The sequence below is a fragment of the Hyla sarda genome, chromosome 8, assembly GCF_029499605.1.
Source record: "Hyla sarda isolate aHylSar1 chromosome 8, aHylSar1.hap1, whole genome shotgun sequence".
Taxonomy (NCBI): Eukaryota; Metazoa; Chordata; class Amphibia; order Anura; family Hylidae; genus Hyla; species Hyla sarda.
Window position 1 is genome coordinate 210,112,261 of NC_079196.1, and position 19,363 is coordinate 210,131,623.

The 19,363-nt window shown below is 45.4% G+C and overlaps 1 protein-coding gene across 2 annotated transcripts in view; it reads left to right on the forward strand.

Moving 5' to 3' along the window:
* Positions 1–19,363, forward strand: part of RAB26 (RAB26, member RAS oncogene family) — a 303,737-nt gene that overhangs the window by 9,980 nt on the left and 274,394 nt on the right. The window contains exon 1 of one of the 2 annotated variants that reach the window (XM_056537153.1): positions 5,175–5,316. The exons of the other annotated variant lie outside the window; for it this stretch is intronic. Coding sequence (XP_056393128.1) covers positions 5,293–5,316 — 24 coding nt within the window. The 5' untranslated portion in view covers positions 5,175–5,292. Of the gene's footprint in view, positions 1–5,174; positions 5,317–19,363 lie in introns of those variants that run through there. 2 annotated transcript variants of the gene reach the window in all.

The following is a 19,363-nucleotide window of genomic DNA, read 5'->3' on the forward strand; positions in this document are numbered from 1 at the left end:
GCTGCTCCTTTGGACACCAGGTAAGGGCGGCTCCATGTTACTTTTTTAGGACACTGTGTACTGTACAGGACCCTGAAGAAGCTGCTGTCCTCTACATAGACCAGTGTTTCCCAACTAGGGTCCCTCCAGTTGTTGCAAAACTACAACTCCCAGCATGCCCGGACAGCCAACGGCTGTCCAGGCATGCTGGAAGTTGTAGTTTTGCAACAGCTGGAGGCACCCTGGTTGGGAAACACTGACATAGACAGTGATTTACAGCTCCCAGCAGATCTTTATTACTTTTATATGTAAGGATTTGCTTTATCTATATTAGTTATCTACTTATTTTTCTTTAATCCTCACTTTTTCCTATTTTTGGATGACATTTTGGTGGCTTCAGAACCAATTTCCAGGTTTCCATAGAGTTATGGTCTCAACATACAATGGTTTCAACATACAATGGTCGTCCTGGAACCGATTAATATTGTAACTTGAGGGACCACTGTATATCAGACAAGGCCTCCTTCTTCCATTGCACCGTGATCCAGTTCTGAAGCACTTGTGTCTACTGTAGACTTTTTTTTTTTGCTGGTGGACAAGGGGCAGCAATGGGCACTCTGATCGGTCCACGCCCCATACAAAATGGTGTATTTTTTTTTTTGTCTTATTGGGCCTTGGCCTTGTTGGCCTAGTGGTAGTTACACCACCGTCCATACACATTAAGCTACAATGCCCTTTGGGATTTGTCACCTTTCTGTTATAGCCAGCTCTACTGCAGCTCTTTTATGGGATCGGATCAGTGACACTTGGGTGGTTATCTGGAACATGCACAGATATTTTGGGGGGCAGGGGTTCAAGTAAAAAAATGGGCAGTTAATTTACCTTGATATCACTGCTATCAGCAACAACGCTGTCCAGTAAAAAGGGCACCTAAGGAGGAGACATCAAATGGGCAGGGGCTCAAGCCCCCTTTCTAGTCTATGTGCGCACATCCCTGGTGCTTATGATCTTGTCCCTAGTTCACTTCTTGGAACACCTTTGGTAGGTACTAACCACTGTTTACCAGGAACACCCACAAGATAAACATGATTTATTAGACCAGGCCGCCGCCTTCCATCGCTTTATGGTCGAATTGTGATACATGCCCATCGAAGACAATTTCATCAGAGAACAGGACCCTATACACAACAAGCTCTGATGTCCTGTGTGATCTGTTGCTGTCCTGAGCTCTTCTGTGGGATTGGACCGGACAGGCTATCCTCCACTCCTCATCCACACCAATGAGCATTGGGCACCCATGACCCTATACCTGGTTGTCCTTCCTTGGAAGAACTAACCACTACATACCGGGAACACCCCACACGATGGGCAGTTCTGTTCTGACCAGTTGACTAGATATAACTATTTGCACTTTGTTGCTCATACTTGCCCATTTTTATTTATTTTTTGCTTACAACATCAACAACTTTAAAGCGTACCCATCAGATCCAGCAAAAAACAGTGGGAGGATTTTTCCTCCAGCCCTGCGCTCACAGCTGTCAATCAAGGAAGTGTGTCCATAATGTAGGTGATGACTCATGGACACAGCAGGACTAGTATGTGTCCAAGCAGGCAGGGGGGGGGGGCAGTTGTTTGGCTTTTTCCGTATGAGATACTGAAATTTTTCAAATGAAAGCAATTGCGAAACCTATTGGTTATACATGCTTTACAACATATCAAACGTTTTTGTATCTGACAGTGCCCATTTAAGAAATGACTGGTCACCTGCTGCCTAATACATCCCACCCCTGACAGGCGCCATTGTCAGCAGATAATCCGTTGTTTACACCACCTGTCAGTGCAGTGGTTTTAATGTTATAGCAAAGCAGTGTATTGTATACTGAGAAAGCTAGGTGACAACTAGTACAGCCCCCAAAGAGGTTGTCATTCAGTTTCCTGGTAAAGCTTCCCATGTAACAGGACAACCTGAAGCAACAGCTGGAGGGGTCACTTGTTGGTGCAGGATCAGGAGTACTACTGTAGGTCCATTTTGGGATTAGAGAGGCGGTGTTCTTCCTTCTACAGGAGAGCTGTTTTGCATCTTTTTTTTTCCAGGGAACATAAAATGCACACTTCTGTCTCTTGACTCTTCACACTAGCTGGTGGTCTTCTCAAGGAGAAATATGACCGCTCCCTAAGAGCCACTGACCAGAAATCATTTTCAATGCTTAAAGGGGTACTCTGCCCCTAGACATCTTATCCCCTATCCAAAGGATAAGATGTCTGATCGCGGGGGTTCCGCCGTTGGGGACCCCCGCGATCTCCCTGCTGCACTGGCGTTTGTTTAGAGTGTTGGGTGCTGCGCCGGATGCTCATGACGTTACGGCCGCGCCCCGCTCGTGACATCACGGCCACGCCCCCTCAATGCAAGTCTATGGGAGGGGCCTTCGCCCCACCTTGCCAGTCATCGGGCACGGAGTGAAGTTCTCCGTGCACCGGATTTCTGGGGTGCCGCAGCCGAGATTGCGGTAGTCCCCAGTGGCTGGACCCCTACGATCAGGCATCTTATGCTCCATCCTTTGGATAGGGAATAAGATGTCTATTGGTGGAGTACCCCTTTAAGATCCATTGTTTTCACCAGAGTTTCCATGTCCTATATCTCAGTTCTCCAGCCTTTAGCCCTGAGACATTTAGCGGCTTTGCTCATATTTTTCCTCATCTCCACCCCTGACTTGTTTGGCCGCTCTGTAATCTTGGGTTATTATAGCTGTGATGTAGCATTGTCCAGGATGAGCGTATGATAGACAAGCAGTCTGCACTTGTAATTCAGCACTAAAGTCACAACTAGAGATGAGCGAACTTACAGTAAATTTGATTCGTCACGAACTTCTCGGCTCGGCAGTTGATGACTTTTCCTGCATAAATTAGTTCCAGCTTTCAGGTGCTCCGGTGGGCTGGAAAATGTGGATACAGTCCTAGGAGACTCTTTCCTAGAAATGTATCCACCTTTTCCAGTCCACCGGAGCACCGGAAAGCTGAACTAATTTACGCAGGAAAAGTCATCAACTGCCGAGCCGAGAAGTTCGTGACGAATCTAATTTACTGTAAGTTCGCTCATCTCTAGTCACAACTTTCCAGTTTTTCTGATGCCCTTATAATCGGCTCCTGGGGCCATGGGGGAGAGATTTATCAAAACCCGTCCAGAGGAAAAGTTGCTGAGTTGCCCATAGCAACCAATCGGATCGCTTCTTTCATTTTTCAGAGGCCTTTTCAAAAATGAAAGAAGAGATCTGATTGGTTGCTATGGGCAACTGGACAACTTTTACTCTAGACAGGTTTTGATAAATTTCCCCCATGATGCTTATCTGTGTGTGCTACCTTCACGAGTCTACATGAGAGATAACAAGTGCCACCGCAGCACACATTAAAGGGGTACTCCGCTGATTAGCGTTTGGGACAAACTGTTCTGAACGTTGGAGCCGGCAGCTCATCATGTCATAACCCCGCCCCCTCATGACATCACACACTGCCCCGCCCCCTCAATGCAAGTATATGGGAGGGGGCATGACAGCCATCACGCCCCCTCCCATAGACTTGCATTGAGGGGGCGGGGCTATAACGTCACGAGCTCCCGGGACCGGCTCCAGCTTTCGGAACAGTTTGTTCCAAACGCTGAGCAGCGGAGTACCCCTTTAATGTGTGATCTGATAATCTGCGACCTGTTGTTGTGGAGGGCTGGGATTCGGATTTCCATGCTTGTTTATAGCAGTACGGTGAGGGTTTTGGTCACGTTATTTCATGAGCCTACACTTGGCTTCTACTCCAGTAGTATCCATTGGGCTCTATTTATTCAGTGGAGTGAGACGCGGGCCTCCGTTGAGCTGGTCTAAATCTGAATAACATTTTACGGAATAACATAAAAAGTATAATGGTAGTGGAAAAACATAATACTGGTAACAAAGAAAAGGGGTCCGGCAACTCACAGTAAGACGCTAGCTGCTAATCGACATGAGGTCCGTCCATGGGGCAGGAAAGAGTGAGGGAAGCTCAGGAGGCGATTAACCGGTTGATTTCGTGCACATGCACTTCATCCGGCCTCTCTAGAGGCCGGATGAAGTGCATGTGCACGAAATCAACCGGTTAATCGCCTCCTGAGCTTCCCTCACTCTTTCCTGCCCCATGGACGGACCTCATGTCGATTAGCAGCTAGCGTCTTAGGCTGGGTCCACACTACGTTTTGTCCCATACGGGAGCGCATACGGCAGGGGGGAGCTAAAAGCTCGCGCTCCCGTATGTGACCGTATGCGCTCCCGTATGCCATTCATTTCAATGAGCCGACCGGAGTGAAACGTTCGGTCCGGTCGGCTCATTTTTGCGCCGTATGCGCTTTTACAACCGGACCTAAAACCGTGGTTGACCACGGTTTTAGGTCCGGTTGTAAAAGCGCATACGGCGCAAAAATGAGCCGACCGGACCGAACGTTTCACTCCGGTCGGCTCATTGAAATGAATGGCATACGGGAGCGCATACGGTCACATACGGGAGCGCGAGCTTTTAGCTCCCCCCTGCCGTATGCGCTCCCGTATGGGACAAAACGTAGTGTGGACCCAGCCTTACTGTGAGTTGCCGGACCCCTTTTCTTTGTTACCAGTATTTATTGAATTGCACTGTTTCTGTCCAGGCACCACTGTTACGCAGGACATCCTTTATGTATATGGACTACCACTATTTTTGTTGGATATTTGTGGGACCTCTATTATTGAATTTATTGCATCTTTTTAATAGACCGTTAGGTGCCATTGCCACTATCTTTCTCTACTTTATATAGAAAAGCATAATAGATTACACTATTCCATTTAAAGATATAACAGTAAACAAAAGTATCCATTGTATACTGGTCGGCCTAATCCCCTTTGTTCCAGTAAAGAAAAATCTTAATGCTTCGGCATACAAAGACATTTTGGGTTTGGGTTTCACTCTTCTATATTCCAGCACAAAGCTGTCCATAAAGGCATGGGGAGAGATTTATCAAAACCTGTCCAGAGGAAAAGTTGGCCAGTTGCCCATAGCAACCAATCAGATCGCTTCTTTCATTTTTAACAAGGCCTCTGCAAAATGAAAGCAGCGATCTGATTGGTTGCTGTGGGCAACGGGGCAACTTTTCCTCTGGACAGGTTTTGATAAATCTCCCCCATGATGGAGTCTGGTGGGGAAGATCTTGACTGGCCACACGGAGCCCGGACCACAACACCACCATCCAATAGCTGTGGGATGAACTAGAAGGCCCTTTCCTCCAACACCAATGTCTGACTTTACAAAAACTTCTTGGGATTAATGGTTCCACCAGGCCAGTATCAGGTATCCCCTGTGCCATTTCAAACCCCTCCCCAGATCCCCTTTGTACTATTTCAATCCCCCTCTGATTCCCCCCCGTGCCATTTCCATCCCCCCAATACCCCCTGTGCCATTTTAATCCCCCACATATGTATCCTATCACTGTCGCGCGTATATACCATAATTAATTGAGCAAATTGGCACGGTCGGTATGTTTTTTTGCAAGAAAAGTGGCAACCCTGCTCGGGATACATGGGCAAAAAGTCCCACAGACACCTCTAAAACCTTGTACAAAGTTTTTCCAAAAAATCTGAATCTGTTACACCTGCAAAGCGGGAGCAACTCCATATTAAAACCTATGAATTTAGATGGGATTGGGTCCGATACATTTGGCGACATAGTTGATCTGCCATGGTGTATTTTTTGGCCATTGTCGGGTGCTGTACTTGAAAAGTCTTTCATAGCATATGGCAGATTTGCATAAAATTGTTGAAAACCCAGACCAGACCACCGATCACGGCAATATTTTGCTGTGTCAGCCTTCTTACTAAACCGTACCACCAGCTTCAACCCATGGCTACCTAACTGTGCCAACCAAGAAGACGCCTATGATAAACTCATAGGGGGAGATTTATCAAAACCTGTGCAGAGGAAGAGTGTTGCAGTTGCCCATAGCAACCAATCAGATTGCTTCTTTCATTTTCCACAGGCCTCTAAAGAGGCCTGTGGAAAATGAAAGGAGCAATCTGATTGGTTGCTATGGGCAACTACACCACTCTTCCTCTGCACAGGTTTTGATAAATCTCCCCAATAATACTCCTCCCAACATGTAGCGTACACAATACATGATTAGGGGAACAGTGAGTTTTTATATAGGGGATACGTTTTTGTACATGATACTTTTCCTTTAACGGGGTACTTGAAAATATATATTTTTTTAAATCAAATCTTAATCCTTCCAGTACTTATCAGCTGCTGTATGCTCCAGAGGAAGTTGTGTAGTTCTTTCTAGTCTGACCACAGTGCTCTCTGCTGACACCTCTGTCCATGTTAGGAACTATCCAGAACAGGAAGAAATTTGCTATAGGGAATTGCTTGTACTCTGGACAGTTCCAACTTCCTCTGGAGCATACAGCAGCTGATAAGTACTGGAAGGAATAAGATTTTTATATAGAAGTAATTTACAAATCTGTCTAACCTTCTGCCACCAGTTGATTTAAAAAAAATTTTTTTCCTTCAGAGTCCCCCTTTAAGAATCAAGATCCCCTCCCACAAACACAGATTTACTTAATTAAGCAACCTTAAGGCCTTGTTCACATTGCAGACACTCAGCCGGCAGAATTCAGCTTGCAGCAGAGTGCCATTCTTTTAAATGGGATTCCGATGCTCAGTGCCAACTGCAAAATTTCTTTAGAGGAATTCCGTCTGACTGCATTGCCTTCTATAGAGGCGGAGCACAAGCGTGTGGTCCGACCTCCAATGATTTTGGTGCAAGCGGAATGTCAGCAGTGTGGCGGCTGCTTAAAGGGGTATTGCTGCCAAAAACATCTTATCCCCTATCCTATAGAGAATAAGATGTCAGATCATGGGGGGCCCGCCGCTGGGACCCCCCTCCCTCGATCTCCGTGCAGCAACCGCATTCTGTGTGGGGCTGTGTCTCCAGTCTCGGAAACCTCTTTGTTTCTGGGACTGGAGACACCCCCCCCTTGTGACGTCACGGCACGCCTCCTCCATTCATGTCTATGGGAGGGGGCGTGACGACATTAATAGGGGGGGCGTGGTGTGATGTAACGAGTGGGCGTGGCATGACATCACGTCTCCAGTCCCGGAAACGCAGAGGCTTCCGAGACTGGAGACACAGACCCTCATATGGAGATCGCGGGGGCCCCCTGCAATCAGACATCTTATCCCCTATCCTTTGGATAGGGGATAAGATGTATTTGGCCGGAATACCCCTTTAACATTATTGCAGAAGGTGGAAATAATGAAGTAATTGTATGGAAAATAATCCGATGCGTCCTCTTTAAACACTAATATGCTATGAATATTCCTGAAGAACATTTCATTTCACTCTCCATCTCTCTTGATATCTTTTTTTCCGCTTTAAACGCGGCTGTGATCTTTCTTCTCCCTTCAGTCGTTCTCTTCAGAACAGGATTGGACGGCGGTAATTACAACGACCTGGGTTTAATTATCCCAACGTTCCGTACACCTAATGCCGAGGAGGAGAACGCTGACTGTGAAATGTATCACAAAACGCAATTTTATGGTGACTCTATATTTCATCTTGCAAAATAAGATATATGAACGTGGACATACGTGTATGGTCTCTGTCCGCCATACAGTACAGTGCGTACGGCAGTGGTCTTCAAACTGCGGACCTCCAGATGTTGCAAAACTACAACTCCCAGCATGCCCAGACAGCCCCCTATCCCTCCCATAGACTTGCATTGAGAGGGCGAGGCGTGACATCATGAGGGGGCGGGGCTATGACGTCACAAGCTCCCGGCTCCAGCGGTCAGAACAGTTTGTTCCAAACGCTGAGCAGTGGAGTACCCCTTTAATTTTGTAAAAAAGCGGATGTGCCCTGACATTGAAATAATTTTTTTAATATGTGTAGCTTTTACAGCCTCCTTAATGTAAAAAAAACAAAACTTCATATTCTCACTCAAACCAAATATGTGACTTATTTCTTCAAAGGGTATCAATTCCCTGTGCCTAAATAACTGTGCTACATATTTCACCCCCTTGTTCACCCAAAACTTCTTATATTACCCTTTATCAAATTCCATACATTTTTTTATTATTCCATAAGGGAGTAAACTCCAAACTGTGATTCACCCCACATACCTCTTTTAATCTATTCCAAACCTTATAATATACATTGAAACTATCACCCCTTTACAGTGGTCCCTCAACATACAATGGTAATCCGTTCCAAATGGACCATCGATTGTTGAAACCATCGTATGTTGAGGGATCCGTGCAATGTAAAGTATAGGACAGTGGTCTACAACCTGCGGACCTCCAGATGTTGCAAAACTACAACACCCAGCATGCCCGGACAGCCAAGCTGGGAGTTGTAGTTTTGCAACATCTGGAGGTCCGCAGGTTGAAGTCCACTGGTATTGGAGGTTATACTCACCTGTCCCCGCCGTTCCGGACCGTCACCGCTGCCCTGGATGTCGCCTTCCATCGCTGCCGCCTTGTCCCCGGGGTGTCCCCGACGCTCTGGCAAGGCCTCTGCTTCCCCGGCATCCTTGCTCTCCGACGCTGTCATCATGTCGCTACGTACGCCGCTCCTATTGGATGACGGGACGGCGTGCGCAGCGGCAAGATGACGACGATGGAGAGCGCCGACGATGCAGGGGATCCCGAAGAGGACGCGCCGGAGCCCCGAGGACAGGTAAGTGATCGTCAGCGGACCACACGGGGCACGGTAAACGGCTATCCGGTGGCAGCTGAAGCAGTCTGCGCTGACGGATAGCCGTTTATGCGATGGCCCCGACATACAAAAGCATCGTATGTTGATGCTGCCTTCAACATGCGATGGCCTCTGAGAGTGATCATATGTTGAAATTATCGTATGTCGGGGCCATCGTAGGTCGGGGGGTCACTGTATTCTTTCTCACCTCTTCTATCTGGTTGCGCTTCTAATAACCAAATATTTTCATAAAAAATTCCCAGTGTCTCACACATATGGGGGGAGATTTATCAAAACCTGTCCAGAGGAAAAGTTGCTGAGTTGCCCATAGCAACCAATCAGATTGCTTCTTTCATTTTGCAGAGGCTTCTTTAAAAATGAAAAAAGCAATCTGATTGGTTGCTAGTGTAACACACACATTTCAGTAGACTGGAACACAGATGATCGTGCATCCGCTGGACCTGTGTGGTAGATGATTCAGACTGTACCAGGGAGTGGAGTCTAATGCGGCAGGCGGCACCCAGGTCGCTACCCCTGGCACGGCTCAAACACACAGGCGGCTGAGGAGATTCAAGGCACAGGTGGGATTAGGCAACTCGTGGTCTGGATAGCAGGAGGTCAAGGCAGGCGGCACAGTAGCATAGTCAGGAACGTAGCAAAAGGTCAGTAGGCAGGCGGCAAAGGAGCAAGGTCAGGTCACAGAGCAAAGGTATGATACACAGCAAGGCAATACACAGGAATGCTTTCTCTAAGGCTCTAGGGCAGCAAAGATCGGGCAGGGAAGTGTGGGAGGTGGAAGAATTTATCAATGAGCCACAGGTGTTACTTCCCTAATGGGGGCACTGGCCCTTTAAATCTTAAAGCTCCAGCAGGCGCGTGCCCTAGGGTACGGAGGCACGCGCACCGGACAGAGAGGCAGAGGCGGGGGCAAGAGAAGCACCAGGTGAGCGACGGGCTGGGATTCGCAATGCGAAACGCAGCCCCAACGGCAGCAGCAGGTAACGGGACCATACGCTCACGGCCAGTGTGTGCAGCCGGAGCGCATAACGTAACAGCTATGGGCAACTCAACAACTTTTCCTCTGGACAGGTTTTGATAAATCTCCCCCATAATCTCCAACCTACAGGACTTTACTTTTTACTAATTTTTGAAATGTATCCAATGTGGTAAAATATAATCGGAGCGATAACGTCTTGAAAATGCTCTTGAAAAAGTCTTGAAAAAAAAATTAAAGATTGTGAGTCAGCCGTATGTGCTTAAAACATTGAGTATCAGAGCATTTATATGGGGGTCTGAAGGCTTCGTAATTTATTCTTAAGATAATTCCGTTTCAGTTGCAGCAGCGCATTAATTTACACAGCAAATTAATGAGGTCAAGTGCATCTTCTGCCCGATAAATGGGAAGAGTACACATGTTGGAGGAGGATGTTATTGGGTTTATGGAGGCATGACAGATGAGCCAGTGGGGGTCATGGTGTTCCCGAGCTAATTGCCATTGAGCTGAATGTATAATTTTCTACCTATATATATTATCTACAAACACTTTGGGGGAATTTACTCAGACCAGCGTTTAAATCCTGCTTTCTTCTGCTCCGCTCAATTTATAAGAGACCCACATCTCCTAATGAATCAGACCCTGTAGAGCTGCCCCCTCAAAGTCAAAGGCCATGGGGTGTACTGGTGGTATAAAGTCTATATCCACTTGGGGTGCTTCCTAGTGACGATGTCCTGGCTAGTGATATGTGAAAGGCCTATTATTTTAAAGTATAGGGGATAAGATGTCTGATCGTGTGGGTCCCACTGCTGGGGACCCTGCAATCTCGGCTGCGGCACTCCAGACATCCGGTGCAAGGAGCTTTGCAAACTTCGCTCCATGCCGGATGACTGGTGATGCGGGGCGGAGGCTTGTGCCGTCACAGTCACACCTGCTTGTGACGTCACGGCCATGCCTCCTCAATGCAATTCTATGGTAGGGGGCATGATGGCCGTGACGTCACGAGGCGTGGCCGTGACGTCACGAGCGTGGCATGGCCGTGACGTCAAGAGCCTCCAGGGCTGAACCCAACGCTGTAAACAATCGATGGGTGCAGCACGGAGATCGCGGGGGGCCCCAGTGGCAGGACCCCTGCGATCGCACATCTTATCCCTTATCCTTTGGATAGGGGATAAGATGTCTTGGGGCGGAGTACCCCTTGAAGTGCAGGATAAATCAAGACATTGGGACTCAATGGGTGTTGCAGCATAACAGGTAACTTTATGTGAACATCTTTTACATAATGTAGGCACATATCTTGAGCATTTCCAATGAATATAGTAACTGAGCTAGATGATGGCGGATAGTACTGAATGAATGATCCCATGTGGAGTGTAGACCTAAGTACCTTGGTAAAGGCTACCTCCACACAGGAAACACTCACCTGGCTCCACCAGAGGTCTACAAAGGCAGAGATTTGCTAAGGGGCTCTTGTTCAGCTGATTCTCCCCTCAGACAAGTAAAAAAGTTTAGAACTAAGAAATAAGTCCTCCAGGTCAGGTTAAAGACTGAACATAGGATATTGTTGTCCTTTGTTGTTGTAGTCTGTAGTGGGAAGTTATAGCAACTTTGCTCAGACTCCAACTTGTAAAACAAAGAACAGCAACTTTCCTTAGCGACCATGTGGCCTAGCCAGTGTGGCCAAGGAAAGCTAGACTTATATAGGGAGCTTAGTTATAATAATTTCACCTATATACTAGAAGGTTCTGGTGAATTCTGGACAATATCACAGTTAAAGGAGAACTCAAGTTTTTTGTTTTTTTTAATGCCTATATCATGCACACTCACCATCACTTGTCCTACAGAACCATCTGTTTTATTCCAGCACAGCTGCATCCATACGTTTCATTACTGTAATGTAACAAGTGATCATTAGCCCTGGAGGAAGTGGTCAGTCCTCGGCAGCTGACTTCATGTGACATCATCACCTATCAGATCTCACTTGGCTGCTTGATGAAATTCAACATGCTGATGAATCCCCAAGCCCCCCTCCCATGCACATAACATGATTGGCCAATCCTGCTGAATTGGACTGGTTTGGAAAAATGTTTCTTTTATGTGTTTATGCACATTTTCTGGAGACAGGGCATTGGGGGGAGGCTCCTGCTGCAGCTAAGTTGTTTACAACCAAAGGACTGTGGGTACAAGGAGGGTGGAATTGTTGATCTTTAGGGAACAACAGTGATTTTTTTTAATGTATGTCTACAAAAAAGGATCACAGGAAAGGAGGAGGCTAAGGGAGGAATTACATGGATGTTTTCCATTATGTTTTTTATTTTTTTCCTGTGTTAATAGTCTTTTAATGCCCATTTACACCAAGTTTATTTCATCATTTATTACAACTGTCTCCTGAAATTAAGGTGGACGCCTCCTCCATTACATCTGTGTGTTGCTCTTTAACAACCTGACTATTAGGCAGATGTGTGGGCGTGGGTCACATACATTAGGCAGAGTGCGAGTATTTTGGGTGTTTACACCTGCGAGGAATATAGAAATGTTTCTCAGTGGGATGCGGTTTTTAGTTTAATGTACTAAGTGGTTAATATGCAAGGAAATGCAACGTAATTGAAGGCTTGCCACTAGCAGATCTGTAGGAAAGTTCTGTAAATGCGGGGCTTGTGACTTCAGATAAATGCACATTAATAGCAAGCTGGGGTGGGGGTGGGGATGAGGGGGGGAACAGGAAGGTCTTACTACTCACAGTCAAGTAGGACTTACAGAAATGTGTAGGTTTTTACGTGATATAGAAGGTGTTTCTATAAATATAGTATTTGTAGACATGCGGTACTGCACCAGTAAAGTCATACATTGGAAATGAATCATTCCAGTCCATTAAAAGGGTATGTTCACATGGCGGAATGTCCGTGTGAAATTCTGCAAACAAATTCCGCACAGTCCCATTGATTTCTGTCGTGGAAATCCTGATTTTGGCGTCTGCAGAAAGAATAGTCATGGCAAATTCTGCTCGGAAATGCATTGCGCCCACCGAATCATTCAAATGTACGGAATGTCCGCCCGTGTTTTCGGACATTCCGCACGTTTTACGTCAATATAAACCTGGTCTAAGAAAGTGCAATTAACTTTCCCAATTTTCCAATAAGCTACGTGAGTGGGTGCAGTGATGCCCAGTAGACTACCAATCTACAAGGATGCTTTCCATCCTTATGAACATCCTTTACAACTTATAAACGATGATTAAGGTCTTAAGAGCGAAACGTGTCAGGCCAGATCCGTAGTGTTTTGATGGTGTGCGGTTTTGACTTTTTATAACTTAATTAATAAAGAAGATTGATTTTTACCTGAAATCCTGCTGCTGAAATGTCCTTCACTTCATTTGAATACCAATTTTTGACTGGCAAGAGGGCAATCCAATAGTTGAGGTGTAATCGTGTTCCCGTATTGGGTTTGTAGGTTTTATAATATAAACAGTACTTCTGGTGCAAATCGGTAAAATAAGAGAAGCATCAGTACCAGACGCAGTGAACCTGTTGGAGACCATCACACAGCTTGGACCTTCGTGAAGTACATGTGGACTTTGATGGAAAATGCTTTAGTAACAATCGGTCTTTATCAGTAGGCATAGAGTGTGTGCCGCAACACAGTGCAGTGAAGCAACACATCATAACTTATAATACAGTGGTCCAGGACGACCATTGTATGTTGAAACCATTGTATGTTGAGACCATAACTCTATGAAAACCTGGTAATTGGTTCTGAAGCCCCAAAATGTCATCCAAAAATAGGAAAAAGCGAGGATTCAAGAAAAATAAGTAGATAACTAATATAGATAAAGCAAATCCTTACATATAAAAGTAAGAAAGATCTGCTGGGAGCTGTAATCACTGTCTATGTCAGTGTTTCCCAAACAGGGTGCCTCCAGCTGTTGCAAAACTACAACTCCTTCGGCTGTCCGGGCATGCTGGGAGTTGTAGTTTTGCAACAGCTGGAGGCACCCTCTTTGGGAAACACTGGTCAATGTAGAGGAAAGAAGCTTCTTCAGGGTCCTGTACAATACACACAATGTCCTAAAAAAAGTAAAATGGAGCTGCACTCACCTGATGTCCAAAGGAGCAGCTAACCCTGGCACAGGTAAAGAGTACAGAACATGTAATATCTCCCTGTACTGTAGGGGGCGCTACCAGACACCAGTCAGTGCATACACTTCAGTAATACAGGTAAAGAGTACAGAAAATGTAATACCTCCCTGTACTGTAGGGGGCGCTAACAGACACCAGTCAGTGCATACACTTCAGTAATACAGGTAAAGAGTACAGAACATGTAATACCTCCCTGTACTGTAGGGGGTGCTATCAGACACCAGTCAGTGCATACACTTCAGTAATACAGGTAAAGAGTACAGAACATGTAATACCTCCCTGTACTGTAGGGGGCGCGACCAGACAGCCAGTCAGTGCATGCGCTTCAGTAATACAGGTAAAGAGTAGTACAGAACATGTAATACCTCCCTGTACTGTAGGGGGCGCTACCAGACACCAGTCAGTGCATACACGTCAGTAATACAGGTAAAGAGTAGTACAGAACATGTTATACCTTCCTGTACTGTTGGGAGCGCTATCAGACACCAGTCAGTGCATACACTTCAGTAATACAGGTAAAGCGTACAGAACATGTAATACCTCCCTGTACTGTAGGGGGTGCTATCAGACACCAGTCAGTGCATACACTTCAGTAATACAGGTAAAGAGTACAGAACATGTAATACCTCCCTGTACTGTAGGGGGCGCTACCAGATACCAGTCAGTGCATACACTTTGTTTGTGCATACACTTTGTCTGGTTTTTACCAGTGAAATATCCATTCTGACTGGTCGATTCTTCCAGCCATTGACACGTTTCACAGATTCCATAGCACTGTATGTTGAGTCTGGTTTCAAGTTACAATGGTCCAGAAAAGACTATTGTTGGTTGAAACTAGTGTATGTTGAGGCCATTGTAAGTTGAGGGATCACTGTATACATCACACATGTCAAGACAGTACAACATATCGCATGGGGTTTCTTTACACTATACATAATACTACATGCTACGCTAACATTCCTCAATACATAAATATAACAAGTCAAGCAATACACCACTGTTTCCTAACCAGGTTGCCTCCACCTGTTGCAAAACTATAGCTCTCAGCCGAAGGCTGTCCTGGCATGCTGGGAGTTATAATTTAGCATCAGCTGGAAAACACTTGGGAAATGGTTCTATAAGGGAAAAGGGGGTAAGAAGGGTAAATCACACCCCAGAAGCTTTATTGAGAGATAGACACATGAAGATTAGAGGGGTGTTATTCCTCTTGTTTATAAAAATTTTTCAAGATGGAGTAGTCTCAGTGCACACTGTGGATCAGCATGCAACACTCCATAATACTACATGCTACGCTAACATTCCTCAATACACATATATATATATATATATATATGTAACAAGTCAAGCAATACTCCACTGTTTCCTAACCAGGGTGCCTCCACCTGTTGCAAAACTATAACTCTCAGAATGCCCGGACAGCCGAAGGCTGTCCGGGCATGCTGGGAGTTATAGTTTTGCATCAGCTCCCAGCATCAGCTCCCTTCGCAACAGGAAATAATTCTTGGATTTCCATATAGCTTTCTTAAAAGGGGTACACCGGTAAAAAACTGAACGTTAAACAGATTTGTAAACTACTTCTAATTAAAATTTTTTAATGTTTCCAGTACTTATCAGCTGCTGTATGCTCCACAGGAAGTTCTTTTCTTTTTTCATTTCTTTTCTGTCTGACCACAGTGCTCTCTGCTGACACCTCTGTCCATGTCAGGAACTGTCCAGAGTAGGAACAAATCCCCATAGCAAACCTCTCCTGCTCTGGACAGTTCCTGACATGGACAGAGGTGTCAGCAGAGGGCACTGTGGTCAGATAGAAAATCAATTAAAAAAAAAATAAAGACCTTCCTGTGGAGCATACAGCAGCTGATAAGTACTGGAAGGATTAAGAATTTTTAATTGAAGTAATTTACAAATCTGTTTAACTTTCTAGCACCAGTTGATAAAAAATAAATAAATAAATAAGTTTTTCACCGGAGTACCCCTTTTAAATAAGTCCATATGATGTTTCTTCTCCGGAATTTCCCCAACAGTATTGGTGCCGTAATATAGTCTATAAGGCACCAAATTGTGTCAAAGGCTTTCCATGAGTTCATGTCCTAGAGCACCCAACCCCAAAAGAGTTTCTAAAACTGTTTTCTCCATAAATGGTCACCCCAGGCAGTACTTTGTCTCGGACAGGTTGTGGGCATATGTGAATCTCCTCAATTAGCAATATCATTTGTTAAGTTGCCAGAAGCCACACTGGTCCATATAGTCTAGAACAGACTTCATTAAAGGGGTATTCCAGGATTTTTTTTTTTATTTGACTACGCTACAGGGGCTGTAAAGTTAGTGTAGTTCATAATATAGTGTCTGTACCTGTGTGTGATGGTTTTCTCACAATTCTTTTGTGATTTTCACCCCATTATTTCTTTTTAACAGCATACAAAATGACTGTTGTCTCAGATTTTTCCCAGCTTGCAATGCGGTCGAGACCTGACTCACTAGTCAGCTGATGACAGGGAGCCTGTCTGCTTCAATGGGTGGAGGGATCAGTCTGCAACTAATGCAACAGCTGTAGGCACCCTGATTGAAAACCACAGGTCTTTTGAATGGATGCAGCTCATTTATGTTTCAGCGGGGGGGGGGGGGGCTGATGTGTGGGAAGGAGGAAAATGGAATTGTGGGATTTGTAGTCAAAAAAAGAAGAGTCAAACAGGAAATACCAGTTCACAAAAAGCTAGCCACAGTGTTATGGTAATCTCACAACATAGCCATTTATACCCAAGACAAGTGCAGATCCTTCCTAAGCATGTCCATTACTGTCTGCCAGGCATGGTGGAGAACCCCTTAAATGCTTAATCTTTTATTAGCTTGGGTGTCCTCTTGGGTTCCTTACTACATCCTTATGCAACTAGGTTGTGTACCTAATTGGTAGGAAAGGAACTGTCTTACTTGTTCTAGCCTTCTTAAAGGGGTACTCCGGTGGAAAACTTTATTATTATTTTTTTTTTAAGATCAACTGGTGCCAGAAAGTTAAACAGATTTGTAAATGACTTCTATTTAAAAATCTTAATCCTTCCAGTACTAATCAGCTGCTGTATGCCCCACAGGAAGTTTTTTTCTTTTTGAATTTCTTCTCTGTCTGACCCCAGCGCTCTCTGCTGACACCTCTGTCTATGTCAGGAACTGTCCAGAGCAGGAAAGGTTTGCTATTGGGAATTTGCTTCTACTCTGGACATTTCCTGACATGGACAGAGGTGTCAGCAGAGAGCACTGTGGTCAGACAGGAAAGAAATTCAAAAAGAAAAGAACTTCCTGTGCAGCATACAGCAGCTGCTAAGTACTAGAAGGAATAAGATTTTTAAATAGAAGTAATTTACAAATCTGTTTAACTTTCTAGCACCAGTTGATAAAAAAAACAGTTTTCCACTGGAATACCCCTTTAACATCTTTTTTTTGGCTATGTATGATGAAGTCAGAGTGAAAGTCGTGAACTTGAGGAGAATCTGCAATAAGTCCTACTGGTTGAGTTCATCGATGGACCCATAGTCTTAAAGGGGTACTCCGCTGCTTAGCGTTTGGAGCAAACTGTTCCGAATGCTGGAGACGGCGCCGGGAGCTTGTGATGTCATAGCCCCGCCCCCTCATGATGTCACGCCCTGCCCCACTCAATGCAAGTCTATGGGAGGGGGCGTGACATCCGCCACGCCCCCTCCCATAGACTTTCATTGAGGGGGCGGGTCGTGATGTCATGAGGAGGCAGGGCTATGACGCCACGAGCTCCCATCTCCAGCGTTCGGAACAGTTTGTTCCAAACGCTGAGCAGCGGAGTACCCCTTTAACCACTAAGCCATCTCACCTCTCATGTTTTTCCTAGTAGCACCAGAGATAAGTGTTATATGCGCTGCGTTTCTTGACACATCTCAAGGAGATAAAATCACGCTTCTCACTGATTGACACAACTTCTCACTTGTTAAAGGAAAACTGTCACCTATTTTCTCCCGCACTATCCACATGTACTGGTGGATAGTGCGGGAGACGCTGATTAAAACGAGCCCTACCTTGGTCTGATCCGCGCCGCCGTTTGCCCGCAGTTGTAGTTTTAATCTCTGTGTATATCCTGCTGTAACTGGCAAAGGCGGGGCTTCTGCGGGCTAACGGACACTGACGTCAGCTCCGCTCATGAATATTCATGAGCGGCGCGAGCGGCGCTGACGTCAGTGCCCGTTAGCCCGCAGAAGCCCCGCCTTTGCCAGTTACAGCAGGATATACACAGAGATTAAAACTACAATTGCGGGCGAACGGCGGAGCGGATCAGACCAAGGTAGGGCTCGTTTTAATCAGCGTCTCCCGCACTATCCACCAGTACATGTGGATAGTGCGGGAGAAAATAGGTGACAGTTTTCCTTTAAAGCTTCTCCATATGCAGTAATAAGGGTCGTAACAAGCCTTAGTCATCTCATTGTGATGGTGTCAAGTCTCCTCTTCCTGCTGATGCCTGATGTGTAAAGCCTGGAGCTTTTAGTCTGGGACTTATGATTTCCCTAGACAAGAAATTCAGATTTTGATCCCACCACCAGCATTGACTTATTATTACAATTGGGAAACATGGTAATAAATTTGTGCCCGATATAAGTATGGACAATCCTTTCCATTGGAATGAATGGGAAGCAAAGTAAACAGCAAACGATTTACAGAGTTTAGGATAACAACAATGGCCCTCATTTACTATTCTAAACCCGACTGGTTTTGTCGGGTTTTTTTGGCGCATCTTTGTCTGCGACATGTCGCAGATATCGTGCGCCAGTCTGCGACACGATGCGACATTTTTTCCCGACGGACCCGATGTGGATTCTACCAAACCCGAAAAAGGGGCGTAACCCGACATTTCTGAGCTTTCCCACGTATTTATAAAGGTTTCCAATCCGAATTTGTTGAATTGTTGTGGATTTTTTCCCGACAGCTCAGACGAGTTGGAAACCAAAACCAACAAAATCCCCGTGCGACAAACAGGATGCGACATAATAATAAATACCAGGGGAAAAAAGCAGTCGGGTAAGAAAGCAACATAGATTTTCGAAGTAAATGAGGGCCATAGAGTTTGGCGACTTCCATGGACGCCCTTGAAAGTCTAGTGAAGTGTATGAAGTGGGTTTGTTGACCAATTTACTGAGGGGATGTTCTCACCTTAATTTTTTATGCATGTTTAGTGTATACATTTTGGGAGATTAAAGGGTACCTCTCATCAAAAAAACTTTTGATATATTATAGATTACTGTATGCAGAATAACATTACAATTGCATGTTATTAAAAAATATGCTTCTTTCTATTTAATTTTCCACTTTGAAGAAATGACCACTAGGGGTCTCCCTACCAGTCCTGGCAGCAAGCATTTCAGACTCATGCTGGAGTCCTAAACACTACGAGCTGCCAGTCTGCTTTGTTCACAAAGGAGAACACTCAGAGCTGCCAGTCTGCTTTGTTCACAGCCTGTTTAGCTGTGAACAAAGCAGGCTGGCAGCTCTGAGTGTTTAGGACTC